Below are 13,305 nucleotides of genomic sequence, written 5' to 3' on the forward strand. Positions count from 1 at the left end.
GCACTGAATATTTAGCAGATTTAGGAAGTTAAACGACATTTGATTAAAGCATCCATGATGATGTGGATTTCATTGGGATTAGTTTCTACTAAATCCATTAAAATTTAACATACCTGGGACAGGTTTTGCACGGTGTTCCTTATTTCATGCAGTACTCTCCTCAACTGCATTTCTATTGTGGAAGGAGGATGAAGCGGTCTGGTGGTGTACATGACGGGTCTTGGAGGATAAGGGCAAGAATAAGAATAAGGACATTCCTGTAATCCGTGAGGGAGATTGGGAACACTGCTTGTACTCCATGTTCTCATATGCTCAGATAGTGGCCGGTCATAGCAACTGGAATTAATATTGTGAAGCGAACATGCAGACTGGGACATGTGTAATGGCATGTGCATCGGATAGGAATGTATCCTATTGCACCCTCCATCTAGACCACTTTCAAAACGAGGCATGGACCGGTCAGGATCTCTTTTCTGAGAAGCTGGGCTGATAAAAAGTGTTGATGTACAAGTCGTCTGTTCTTCATCCTCCGCGATAGACTCCTCATCCTCCTCAGGGGTATATTTATAAGTAAAAGAAAGCGGGCTGCACTGAGTTTCACTTCCGGGACTTAAGTGGACTTTAACGGACGACACAACACGAATGGGGCTGAGCAGTGAAGTTGGCAAGGACCGAGATCTTATTAGAGGGTATCTCCCTGAAGGTAGGAAAGATTGCCTTCTCAGATCTAGTTCACGTTTTTCCTGCAGCAGGTTGTTTCCTTTAACCTTAATTTGTGCAGCTTCATCCGATACATTGCAGTCCTTCAGCTGGGCTCTATAAAGAGCAACTTGGACTTTGTCAGAAGTAGAAGGCAGAACCTGTTTACCTGCGGTAATGCCCTTACCCTCAGTAGAATGAGAGTCCACAGCTTTAAGGATCTGACGAAGGACATAAGGAGGGATTTCACCTTCACTGGCAGACTCTGTCTCTCTTATATTTGGGTCACCCAAAGGAGGAGTTTCATCTACACTGATAGACTCTGTCTCCGTTAGATTTAGGCCATCCTTATCTAGAGAAGGCAGGGATGAACTTGCAGGATCCTCTGTGGATGGCATTAAGACATCCTCAGTACCCTGTAACTCCCCAAAGGCAGGCTGGTCCACTGCTACAGGAGTTCTGATGTCTTCAGCATTTGACGTCACCGTCGTCTCACTGTCACAGCTATCATAACTCTCTTGGACCTATTGGGGGAGGGAGAGAATAAATAAATAAAAACTGCTCATGCCCAGAAATTACACTTGTCTGTCAGTGATCAAAACATTTGAAATTGTAATGCCAAACTAGTTAAGAGTGTTGGAAGTATTTGTAAATGCCTTTGACTGTTGCTGGAGAATCTATCCACACATTCACTGTATAACTAGAAAACTCATACATACCTGCAGATGATTATTTGAAGCACAATCCACAGAAGGATCTTCAGCAAATCCACTGCTATCAGAGTGCTGACTGACAGCTCTTAACAATTGTTCTGAAAAATACAAGGTTACAGTAAATTTTGTAAATGTCAAGTACCAACATTTGCCAATTAAAGCCCCCCCCCCCCCCAAGTAAAACACACACATTTATAAAAACGTAGAAAAATGAAAACTGCAACAGCTCAAAACATGCTAATTTCCCCTTGAGCAGCAAACATGCACCTACAACCTCAGTATCTTCCCCCCCCCCCCCCCCCCCAAAAAAAAATGGATAGATAAAAGATAGATAGATACAGTATTATTAAAACACATTCTAAAAGAAAATGTCCCCTTTTGGATATTATGTCAAACCTGCCACTGCTGTTCAGCGAAAGCATGGATTTAAAGAGAGCTCCTAATGGTGAACACAGTAGTTTGAAGTGGTTTAAAAGTATGAGTCATGCAAGAACAGCATTTGTTTTATGTGATGTACAAAAGAGAACCACCTATTTAACTGTGATAATAAAAACAGGACCTTTTTTGAACCTTGAGAAATTATTGCAGAATTTTTTTTTAAAAAGAAACTTATGTAAACTTCGGATAATCAATCACTAAAACCACCAACATTCAAACTAACAGTTAAGGATACTCCAGTTGACATTCTCAACCAAAGCCAAAAATAAATAAATAAACAAACAAAACACATTTTAACCTCAGTTTTCTACAGCAAGATGACCTGCCTGCATGACAAGACAAGGGAAGTGGACAACAAGCCTCAGCAGAAGTTTAAAAATAAGGAAGAAAGTCAAATTCATGGAAATACCCAAAACATTTATTATGAATAAGGATCCTGTTGGTCCCATACACTCTGGAATTCCCCATGCTTTCTTTGTTGAACAGAGTCACTTTCTAGTCTTTTTATGCCCAATACATGCAGCGCTATCCTGATTTATTTAAACTGTGCAGACAGACATACAAAGGGTAGCTCAAAAATAAATAAATAAAAAGGGGGGGTGGGGGGAATAAATGTATAACACTTCCCACCAGCTGGTGGCAGCCTTGCACCAAATAAAGGAAAAAGCACCCATATATAGATCTGCACATTGGCATATGCTTATATTGCTAGAGGCTGACTACTCAAATGACAACTTGATCACAGGCAGTGTACAAATTGCACATGCAGTGACAGTAAAATGTACTGCTAAATATGAAAAGTATTTAATATATGGGGTATTGTCTCAAATCCTTGTCTGAATATACCTGATGCAGCTCCACTGGGTTACAGTGGATTTACCAACAACTTCTTGTTAAACTAGTTAGACACACAAGAAGGGTTTGACTTTGTTAGATGCTGGCAAGGTTTTAAGAACAGAAGAGTACAAAAGAATGTTCCCAACAGCCCTGTTTCAACCTGAACCTGAGCAGCGAGGCAGCTGCTTAATACTTTGGTATAATTTCTTGATGGAGCATGTATCCCATGGTAACCATGTTTATTTATTGATTTTAGTATTATTCCATTTTATTTTTATATAAATCACGATTTCATGATAAGAGCCTTCTACTGCCGACACCTGTCAAAGTCACACAGGTTATAATCTGGGTCCTGAGAAAGCGCAATATATTTTATAATAATATAGCCGCTATAATTGCAGCATGGTTTAAAAAAAAAAAAAAAAAAAAAAAAGCTTTCAGACTGTTTCACCCAAGGTAGCCAAGTTTCCCCTCTTCAAATAAGGTGCTTTTGTAGTCCACTTTGAAAGAGTTCAATTTCAAACAGATCAACATACACAGAACTGCCAAGTTTACTTTATACATTCTGGCCTCAGACAGCACTACCAAAACAGTACTGTTAAGACAGTGGTGAAACAATTCTAGCTATACATAATGCAAAATGGCAATACCAATCAGTTATACAATTTTAGGTGCCACTGAATTTTGGTCAACTGTGAATCATATCTTCAGGAATATTGTTTAGTTTGTGCAGCGGCAACAACTCCAGTTTATGCAAAGTATAGCAGCACCCACTTCACTGAAAACGACTTGACTTGGAAAAGGGTTGCAAAAAATTGTTTATGCCCACATAGATTATACTGGTGGAAAATGTTGAGGATCAGTTTGTACAAGGAAGTTCAGATAAAAGGAGTGCCACTGTAAAACAGGTTTTATATTACTTCAAACTAAGCAATATAAACACTTAACTGGGATAAGTATTTCCAACTTACCAGTTCTAGAATTAGTAGTGCGAGTTGCTGATGTAGCGTCGCCTTCATTGCTTTGAATCTGTTAAAATATTAAAATGATAATATTTATTAACTTTGAGATATGAGCAAGATAAATAGTTTTACAACACACGTTTCAAAACGAATTTTAAATTGAATCTAACCATATTTATCCCATTATTAGTATTTCATATTTCAGTCCGTCAAATTTACAAACTTTTATATTATACCCATTATATTCCGAATGTGCCATTTCAACATGGTGATAAAAAGCGGAGGGTGAAGTTCACAGGGGGTGATGTTAAATGGGTTCCACTGCTTGGAGCAAGATATTTTAGACTCCACACACATAGTGGAAGGTCACTCTACAACTTATTTACTACATCTCGACCGAAGAGGTCACAAGGATGGTAAGTCAGACTCCTACCTCTTCCATCTCAAAGGAATCCTTCTGAAGTGAAAAAACTTGTGCAAGCAAGGGATTCTGAAGCTGTGATGAAGGCTCTTTACCAGGTGTGGATGTCACTGCCGGTTTGTGCTCACAGTTGGTCTCAAGATCGCCTTCAGTGGATGCATTTAAGTCCTTGTTTAGAAGTGAAGAATCGGTAAAACCAGATTCGTCAGACAGTCCAACTTTCCCGTGACCCTCTATCCGAGACACGCTGTTAAATTCCAGGTAGCCAATTTCTGAAGTGGAACAAAGGCCAACAGGCACCTCTTCCTTTACTGTCTCTAATGAAGGGGAATCTTTTTTTCTCAGTGGTTTCTGTGCTTTTTGCTCATTCCTCTCTTCAGCCTTACCTGTATTGGCTTCTGTTCCTAAAACTGTGTTTTCATTACCTGTACTTGCAGAAGCGGTTGAAGAATTAACTTCAGTACCAGGTTGCGGAGCTCCATGTAGATTAAGCCTCGATATGGTTTTCTTTAATCTGCTAGTGGCATTCAATGCATAACTACTTCTTTTAATAGGAGTTACATCTTTGCCCTCATTTTCAGAAGACAGTGTAGCTCCATTCCCAATCTTTTGAAGGGGTAGTCCAGACACTTGAGAATAAAGTGAAGAAAAGGCATTGGCCACAGTTGTGAGTACTTCAATCTGACGAAAACGACCTAAAAAAATAAATAAAAAAAGATTAAAGAGTTTAACGTGCAACTAATATACACCAACCACTCGATATATTGCGAGTCCAATCCGTACAACCACGGACTCGTTTTATCGTGGGTGTCAGGGTCCAATACAAGTCCTCTACGCAACCTGCTTTTTCTCATTTTTCGTATAAAAAGCACCACACCATTTAATTTGTACGGCAAAGGGTAATTTCTTCTCATCACTTTCAGTTTCCAATTAATTTTATGAGTCTTCCTCTTCTTTCTGAAATGCACAATCCCGCTGCATTAAACGAATCCATTCCCAACATAAGAGGTATATTACTAGGGAGCCGACGTTACTGCCTTGTGGCTTTTGCGTAGTGCATACGTGAACACCTCGCTGGCTAAAAAAAAACGCTTCAGCAAGTAGATAGTTGCTTGCAGTAAAATATTAATGCTTTGTTTAAAAAAAACTTCCACAAACCAAAAACACACCTACAAAATTATATTTTCTAAAAGCCAGAAATAAAACTAAAGCGGTTTCAAGCAACACATGGCTTTATACCATAATACCCATCTGTTTGACTCTGGTTTGTTAGCAAGACTTTGGAAGAGCTTACAAAAATTAAATAACCCAATGTGGTTATAAATGTTTGTTTTGTTTTCTTGACTTGCAAAAAGAAGCACACTTACTTGTCAAAGCATAATTTGGATTCTCCCCCTCCATACGCTGTATTTGAGCATTCAAATACACCTTGATATCTATCCCGCTGGCACCAGAGGTGGAATTAAAAAATCTGGATGGAATCTTTGAAGCAATATCTGGCTCCTCAGTCCCAAACCCAAGATTATACAGGATTTCTTCTGGATCTTCTTCGTAAAGATCCAACAATTCTGACATACTGCAGAATTCAGTTAAAAAATTAAAGTATGATAGAATTTTATAAGACAGTGTGGCTATCTTTAAATATTTTGCTATGAACATGGTTCAAAACATGCAAGAGCAAACATTCTGGCAAACTGAGAAAACCATTAAAGTTTCAGGTACTCTATCTTTTGCTTTAAAAATGACCAACTGCATAAAAAAAAAAAAAAAAAAGTTTAAGTAGTATACCTACCTCTCTTATATATAATATTTATCTACTGAAAAACTGCTTTCCAGTGCTGACTGTATAATGCAAATGGTTACAAGGTTGGAAACATGTGTGCGAGTCACCTTACCTTGATAACGTTGTGCTACTCTTCCCAGAGCCAGTGGAATTCATACTTCTTCCCTTTTGATGAAACCAATTCCGTTTGTCTCTGGCCAACATTCGAAAACTACAATGAAAAGACAAATGTTAAAATAACACTATAAAAAAGGTCAAATAATGTAAAAGGAGTTCATACATCTGACGGGAATAAAAAATAAAATATTTTTACTGACCACGTTGTCCCTGTCTCACTACTGGTTGGACGAAGATGATTAGCTGGGGGGAAATAAGAAAGGAATGAACGAATGTATGTATGAATTACACAAGGCCAGTAGAAGCAGCATGCAGATGTTTGAACAGTGGAGCCTTGTGAAACAACCCATGTATATACAAGTCTCTTCAGGATCGCAACTGTGAACGTCACCCATTCAACGTGCCCTAATCCCTTGCTCAAGTGTTTGCTTCCCACCCAGAGATACTTTCAGTACTGTATACTGCATGTGGTTTTGTTTGCTTTGTATATTGCAACCTGAGATCACGCACATTTTTGTAAAATTCTAGCACTGACCATTGTGCCAACAATCTAATTCAGTTGAATCCCTCCATTATGACCACCACACTAAAGAGAGAAGGAGTCCAATGGAGAAATGTGACAGAAAGGCACAGACAGATTTGTCTTCATGGTGAGCTGGTCACTTTTATTACTTGAGGGTATTTGTATCCATGTGTGTCAAATACAATGCTGCTTGTGCACACTACGTGTTAGTAAAAACTACCATCCCAATCTATTGAATGCAAGGCAAGTTCAGAACACTTCTTTGTGCAGAAGATTCCAAGAGAAAACTTCTGTTTGTCTTGTTCAAAACTGACTTTCTTTCATCAGCAGTAAGTCAGTTAACGTACATTGTTCCCAAAAAAAAAAAAAAAAAAAATATTTCTACTCTAATTTTAAGCTATCCTATTTTTTTTTTTGTATGTGTGGTAAGACATTTTTTTTAAATTTTAGAGAGATCTGAGAAAAAGAAATTTCAACAACTGGCGGACATAATATCTTGTCAGTAAAGCAGGTTTCAGTTCAGTTACCAGTAAATCCTTGAGTGGTTGTTTATCTAAAATTCAAATTTATCGAACAAAGAACATACTGCTAACATTGTGCTGAACCGATAACAATCACAGAATTTTACTAGGAATTGAGTTTTTTTTTTTTTTTTTTTATTATTTTAAATAAAGGATGTAAAATCTGCCAGAACATGCATTTCATCAGCTATTTAAAAAAAAAAGGAGAGACACACTGTACAGTACAAAGACAGCAAATCGTGTTTTCAGTGCTGTGTTTCTCAAAAGAATGTGAGCTGTCACTTTGAACATTAGCAGAATAACTGTAGCAAGATCTGGTAAATCAGTAAAACACTGATAAATGCAGCTCCTTCTTTTGCTTTTATTTTTCCTGCAACTGGAAAATGAATCTTGTCTAACATGTCTAAACCCTATTCTCAAAATTGAAGATGACAAATCAGCCTACAGTACCGAACTTGAAAATCCCAAGCCAAACAGCAAGGCATGCTGTTCTGCAGACTGAGCCAACCTGATTTCTACAGAATATTTAAATGAAACACCACTTCAGTTCCTGTGAAGACGTGATCATAATGAAGGATGGATACCTTCAACTAGTTTAAACACGTTTATACTGTGTTTGTTTAAAATTGGCAGACATGAAAACACAAGTTCAGGGCAGGTACATTCCAATGAAGCCAGAATGTCAACACTAAATTTTCTGGCAACCTAAAAAAGTCAGATATCACCACACAAAAAAAAAAAAAAAAAAAAAAAAAAAAGAATTTATATATATATTATATATTATATATATATTATATATATATATATATATATATTTAATACTGCTACATACCAAGTTTTTAAAGAAATCCTCCTATTGAAAAATACATAAAACATAAAAACTAGTTCCTTAAGACTAACAAATGCATGTTTAATAAGTTACTCACCTTCTGCTCCCAGTGACAGGTCATCTTCAAAGCTACCCCCATTTTTTATTATTCCTGCCAAAAGACATTATAGCATTTAGACTGGATAAATCAAAAAAAAAAAAAAAAAAGGGAGGTTAGCTAAAACGTATACAGTTAAAACACAAATTGACTTGGAAAATTGTTATGATATTAACTATTTTAATTGCTGACATTAACTAAATATATAAAACTGATGGACCAGTTATGACTAATTGGGTACAAAGTTTTTTTTTTTTTTTGTTTTTTTTTAACCAAGCCTGCTTAAACCAAGATTACTGCAACATCAACTTAAAACACAGATTGTTGCTAGTATATTTTAGGAATCTAAAAAAACCAAGCACTCTCTTGTGGACTTCTTACCTATGCAATCATTGGTCTAATAACAACCCATGTAACTGTAGATTCTAACTAGTCCAGTATGTTGCTGTGGCTGGCTGTCATGAGGTCCTTGTTTTGTGTAGCAACCCAACACAACTTATTGAGCAAGGACATTATTGACACAGGTTTCTGGTGTGCTGCCTTTGCAATTCATTTTCTTACTGTGCTCAGCAGCTACCTGGCAGCCAGGACTCCAAAGTTCAATACCCTTTAAGGTGTGGTAGTTTCCGTCAACGGTGTGCTGTGGGAACAGATGACCTCAAATCCTAACTGGCAAGCCGTCACGCACACCTACATATTCATCTAGTGCTGAGCCTTTAAGCCTAGTATGAGTTCCACACTACAGCACAGACTGTTAAAAACAAGTCAAAACACTTTCAAAAGTAAAACACAGAACAGAGCGTTCTCTTAAAGAACAGAGCATTATCTAATAAAAACAGGGCCAGACATAACCACATATAAAATTGGTTCTGGTGCACACTGTACACTAATGTCTACTGTATCCCCAGCATGACATCTTCAAATCAATAACTTTGCAACTTACCCTTTAGTGCTGGGTTACTCTGATCATCCAGAGAAGTCCCGAGTGGTGTCCTGCAACCACAGAAATGACAGATCAGAAACCCATTCCCCCCCCCCCCCTCCCCACAAACAAAGCGCCAACTTGCCTCAAACACTGACTTTTCATCCAAAACAGTAAACAATTATAGAAGTGAAGCATGTTAGACATCTATGTGCACACACTTAAAGCCGCAATGCAAACACCCCAATCCCCTTGCTGCAATACTGCACTCACCGCAAAGTTACTAACCATGTATCTAACCAGCTTATCGTAACCCTAAAAATATTTTAGAACATGCTTCAAATGTTCATTTTACATTAAAAGGTTCCAATACACATACCTTTATCTCCACTACACAAAACAGGCAAGCTGATGCACCTTCATATAAACTTAATGTACAGTCTTATATTTAGCACCCTTAAGAACTCAACATTAATACCAGGATCTCCACTATGCATAGACTAGATATTCCATCTCAGGGATATGATAGAGATTCAAACGACCACCTTAAATGTTGGATTTATTTCTCCATCAGATTGCCTGATATAACCAGAAAAGAGAAAAGCAGACTTCAAAGTTGGACAAAAAGTTTGCATGTTGATTTAAGAGGTCAGTAGGCAGCTAGTTTAAAATATCAGGAACTCATTTAAAAGCTTGTAGATTTACTAACAAAATCAGTCATAGAAGACTCCAGACTAACTTTTTTACCCAAGGAGTCAATTCAAGGCGCCAAATCCAATTGTTGGGTGCCACTTGAGTTATTTGATTGTTTCCACATTCAGCTGCTTATTACAACAAAAAAAGCTTCTTACAGAACTAAAACAGGAACATAACGTTTGCACAAACGCTGACTTGCTCTGCCTTGCCTGTCGTCCACTGCTACTGCAACTGTCCACAAATACTGTTGTTGTAACACTTCCTCATCTTCATGGTGTCGTGCTATATCTTTATTGCTTTAAAAGTGAACTTGGTTTCCTTTTTGTAATGTTTTCTTAACTCAAATTTAGTTTTAAAACTTAGCCGAGTAATGTATATACACAACAAAAGGTGCGCAACCAAGTTATTACGGGCCACATATCCAGAAAACTACTTTAACCTAATGTTTATAGAGGGCCGCACATTACTAAAGAATAATCAGAGTTTAACCCTTAGCTGCAATACACATAGGCATCTATATAGGCAATTTCCCTTAGAATTACTGTTAATTTGATTTCATACTGCACGACACTTCACAAACAAAAATATACAAAACAATTAACATCATACTGTTACCACACACATTGCATAATACAAAGCAAATTAAGTATCTTGTCAATGCAGATTTTATTTTACCCGACAAGTTGTTCATTAAATTGTAGCACATGGGCAGCAATGCTGCAAAAAGGCATAGGGCATCACCACCTTAGCAACAAGCCTGACTCCAGTGTTGTGAATAGGTTCTTTCAATACAGCAGCTTTGTGTGTTTGAAAAAGGAGAGGAAGACTCATGAAATTAGTCGTAGAAGTTGATGAGAAGTAATTACACTCCTCTGTATGAATTAAAACAGCGTGCTGCATTTTACGAAAAAAGAGAAAAGGCAAGTCAAAGTCACAAAAAATATTTACGATATATTCATAATTTAAATGGAATAAATACACTGGGTCGCAGTCAGACGATAAACGGGCTGCGGGCTGCGTATCCCCGATATTCAACAATTACACATTTCTTATTCAGAATCTCGAAGCAGCATTGAATTTCACTTAATTCCCTAAATGTTTTTTCATCATTTACTTCAGCAGCACAGACCAGTGATCTGGCTATTGGTGTCTGGATTGGCATACTCTTTGCAAAAACATGCCCCAGCACTTCAGTGTTTTCTGCTTTTTCACCATGCTTCTTCAGACTCTTACTTAAAATGGTTAGTTCCAGAAAAAAAAAAAATTCCCCCCTGCAACTACTGGCCCTGTGTTACTGCAAAACTCCCAATATATGTTTTAATGTAACCAGGGAAATTCATGAAGCGCTTGCTTTTTTAGCCGTGAAAGTGCATGTTCCGACGGTCATTGTCTGAATCATCTCTAAGCCATCGCACAATAGAATCGTCATTAACAAATTCTCGTCTCTCATTCATGCATCACACGTGAAAATGCATTGGAGTATTTACATGTTACGTACGGGTGGGGAGCATAATGGGGGGGGGGGGGGGGGGGGGGGCTGCTGCTTGTTGACAACCACACAAAAAAAAAAAAAGAAATATTTCCCCTGCCAGTTAAAACCAAATCCTCGATTACCGCGGATTGATAGAAAAATACTGTTGCCAAAAATATTTTTAAGTCACACTGGCAACTGTTCCAGTCACAGTCTGGAACCCTGTTATACTGTAGGTTACGATTGCAAGATATTTATATATATACAAAAAACATATATATTTAAAAACAAAACAAAAAAAACCCACAACATTTGTTTTTCGTAGTGAAAATGAAAAGCCAAAACCATTTTCTTGGGAAATCAGCAAACACAACTCGTCATACCTGCAATCTTTAAGCCATATTGCAATATTCTCATTAGGTATTCCTCCTGAAAAAAACAAAAACAAAACAAAATGAGCAAACCTGAATAGAACTGGATTACAGCCACATTTTTGTTGTAAACCAATGCATCCCAGTCAGTCAGACAGGTACAGAGCACAAACATATAGATGCATCTTTCTAGTTAACAAGAAAGGTATTTATACAGCCTACTTTCATGTACATCTAGTACTATCATGGTTTGCAGTTTAAGCTCTAACGTAGTAGTTATTTACCTGGATCTACAGAGACTGGAAGTTTTTCTTCTCTACAGCCTGGAGAATGCTGCTCCTGAGTAGCCACATCTACCGACTCAGAGGTCTGCCAGGAGTCTCTGCTTCTAGCCCAAGCCTTCCTCTTCTCTGTGGCAACTTTCCAGGGATGTGGATGACTGTCCTCCATAGTGACTGCTGCTGTCTCCCTACTACACAGCTATGTTAACCTGGAAATTAAACAAACTGTGTTGTGTAATTATTTATATATGATACTAAAATACACTGTTTGTAAATTGTATATATTTTGTATTTTTGTTGCATAAATAGACATTGAAAAATGACTTGCTATACAAACCCATGTATCCCATATTATGGTCAGTATGCCCCACCTCCCTCATACCAAATGAAAATAGATGATATTTACCCAATCCTCTTCAAGCCAAGTCAGTAAAAAAGTGATATAGATATAACTAGTTATAATGCAGATGGCAAGATATCGTAACCCTAACAATACATGTCTAACAGGAAATGTCTGTTTAGTTAAAAGATTACAAGCTGGTGCATAGTCATTTCCTGTTTTGGATCTACAAATTTCAAAAGGAATTGCAATTAATGTTATAAAAACAGTTCCTCAATGCATCAAGCAACTGTAATGGCATTTCATAACACTATTTACTGGCTGCCCACGGTCTCTGTAAAATTGTAACAAATAAAATTTACCAAATAGACAATATGACAAATAAATCTCAAGCACATTTATTCACACTTTATAAAAAAAAAAAGTACCCTCCAGAGGCATGTAATAAAGTATAAGGGTTTAAAAAAATCACACACCTCGGATACCAATTTAGCATTCCGCTTGGATCTTTGGTTTTTGCACAGGTACTGTAGGGTAAATCAGGAATATATACAGTACAGTAGTTGAATTGAAATAGATAGGCAAATAGGACTGTCAATATTTCTCGATTAAAACAGTTATACAAGATACATAGAACTACAATCTATTGATCGCCCGTCACCCCGTCACCCCCCACCCCCCACCACCACCACCAATTTTTAAACATGCATTCTTCAGCAAAATGTGTACAACGTGTAGTATTGGGTGACAGCAGCTTAATTACCCACCAATACGGTTGCATATCTCTGTGTTCAAGGACATAGTGGGATGCATGTGTGTGCACCAAAACGAGATCAAGAATAACAAATAAATAAATAAAAAATGTGTGTGTGTGTGTGTGTGTGTGTGTATGTGTGAGAGAGAGAAAGAGAAAGTATTTTTAACTACTGTATTAACTTGGAGGGAAGCTTAAGATAACGGGAGTCAAAAGAAGATTTAAGACTGACAATTCTTGTGCAATAGCGGATAAGTTCAAAATGTCATCACTGCCCTACTGCAACATACCCTGCACATGAAATCAACTATTTTAAAGCTGGGAGATTTAACACCGCCTCCCTTTAGAGGGAGGAAGGGACAGAGGAAACACTCGAACATTTAGGCAACACATCAAAAAGCAACAAGTCGACATCCTAAATTAAAATGTTTACACAAAGTAGCAAAAAAAAAAAAAAAAAAAAAGCCGATTATCCAATTTATTGGCAAGAGGATAGAATAAAACCAGGTTATGCGTCATTCCATGACAAT

General features: G+C 37.5%; 1 protein-coding gene across 10 annotated transcripts in view; it reads right to left on the minus strand.

Moving 5' to 3' along the window:
• LOC121322750 (protein ITPRID2-like) overlaps window positions 1-13,305 on the minus strand; it is a 36,023-nt gene that overhangs the window by 6,619 nt on the left and 16,099 nt on the right. For 6 of the 10 annotated variants that reach the window (XM_041263019.1, XM_041263013.1, XM_041263017.1 and 3 more), the window contains 11 exons: window positions 11,685-11,890; window positions 11,413-11,458; window positions 8,884-8,933; window positions 7,941-7,994; window positions 6,171-6,213; window positions 5,966-6,064; window positions 5,438-5,646; window positions 4,083-4,765; window positions 3,659-3,716; window positions 1,419-1,510; window positions 114-1,223 (listed from right to left, as the gene is read on the minus strand). In XM_041263019.1, coding sequence (XP_041118953.1) covers window positions 114-1,223; window positions 1,419-1,510; window positions 3,659-3,716; window positions 4,083-4,765; window positions 5,438-5,646; window positions 5,966-6,064; window positions 6,171-6,213; window positions 7,941-7,994; window positions 8,884-8,933; window positions 11,413-11,458; window positions 11,685-11,850 — 2,610 coding nt within the window. In that variant the 5' untranslated portion in view covers window positions 11,851-11,890. Of the gene's footprint in view, window positions 1-113; window positions 1,224-1,418; window positions 1,511-3,658; window positions 3,717-4,082; window positions 4,766-5,437; window positions 5,647-5,965; window positions 6,065-6,170; window positions 6,214-7,940; window positions 7,995-8,321; window positions 8,692-8,883; window positions 8,934-11,412; window positions 11,459-11,684; window positions 11,891-12,087; window positions 12,173-13,305 lie in introns of those variants that run through there. The other 4 variants (XM_041263018.1, XM_041263022.1, XM_041263021.1 and 1 more) reach the window with 4 other exon arrangements.

Source organism: Polyodon spathula, chromosome 11 (genome assembly GCF_017654505.1).
Source record: "Polyodon spathula isolate WHYD16114869_AA chromosome 11, ASM1765450v1, whole genome shotgun sequence".
Taxonomy (NCBI): Eukaryota; Metazoa; Chordata; class Actinopteri; order Acipenseriformes; family Polyodontidae; genus Polyodon; species Polyodon spathula.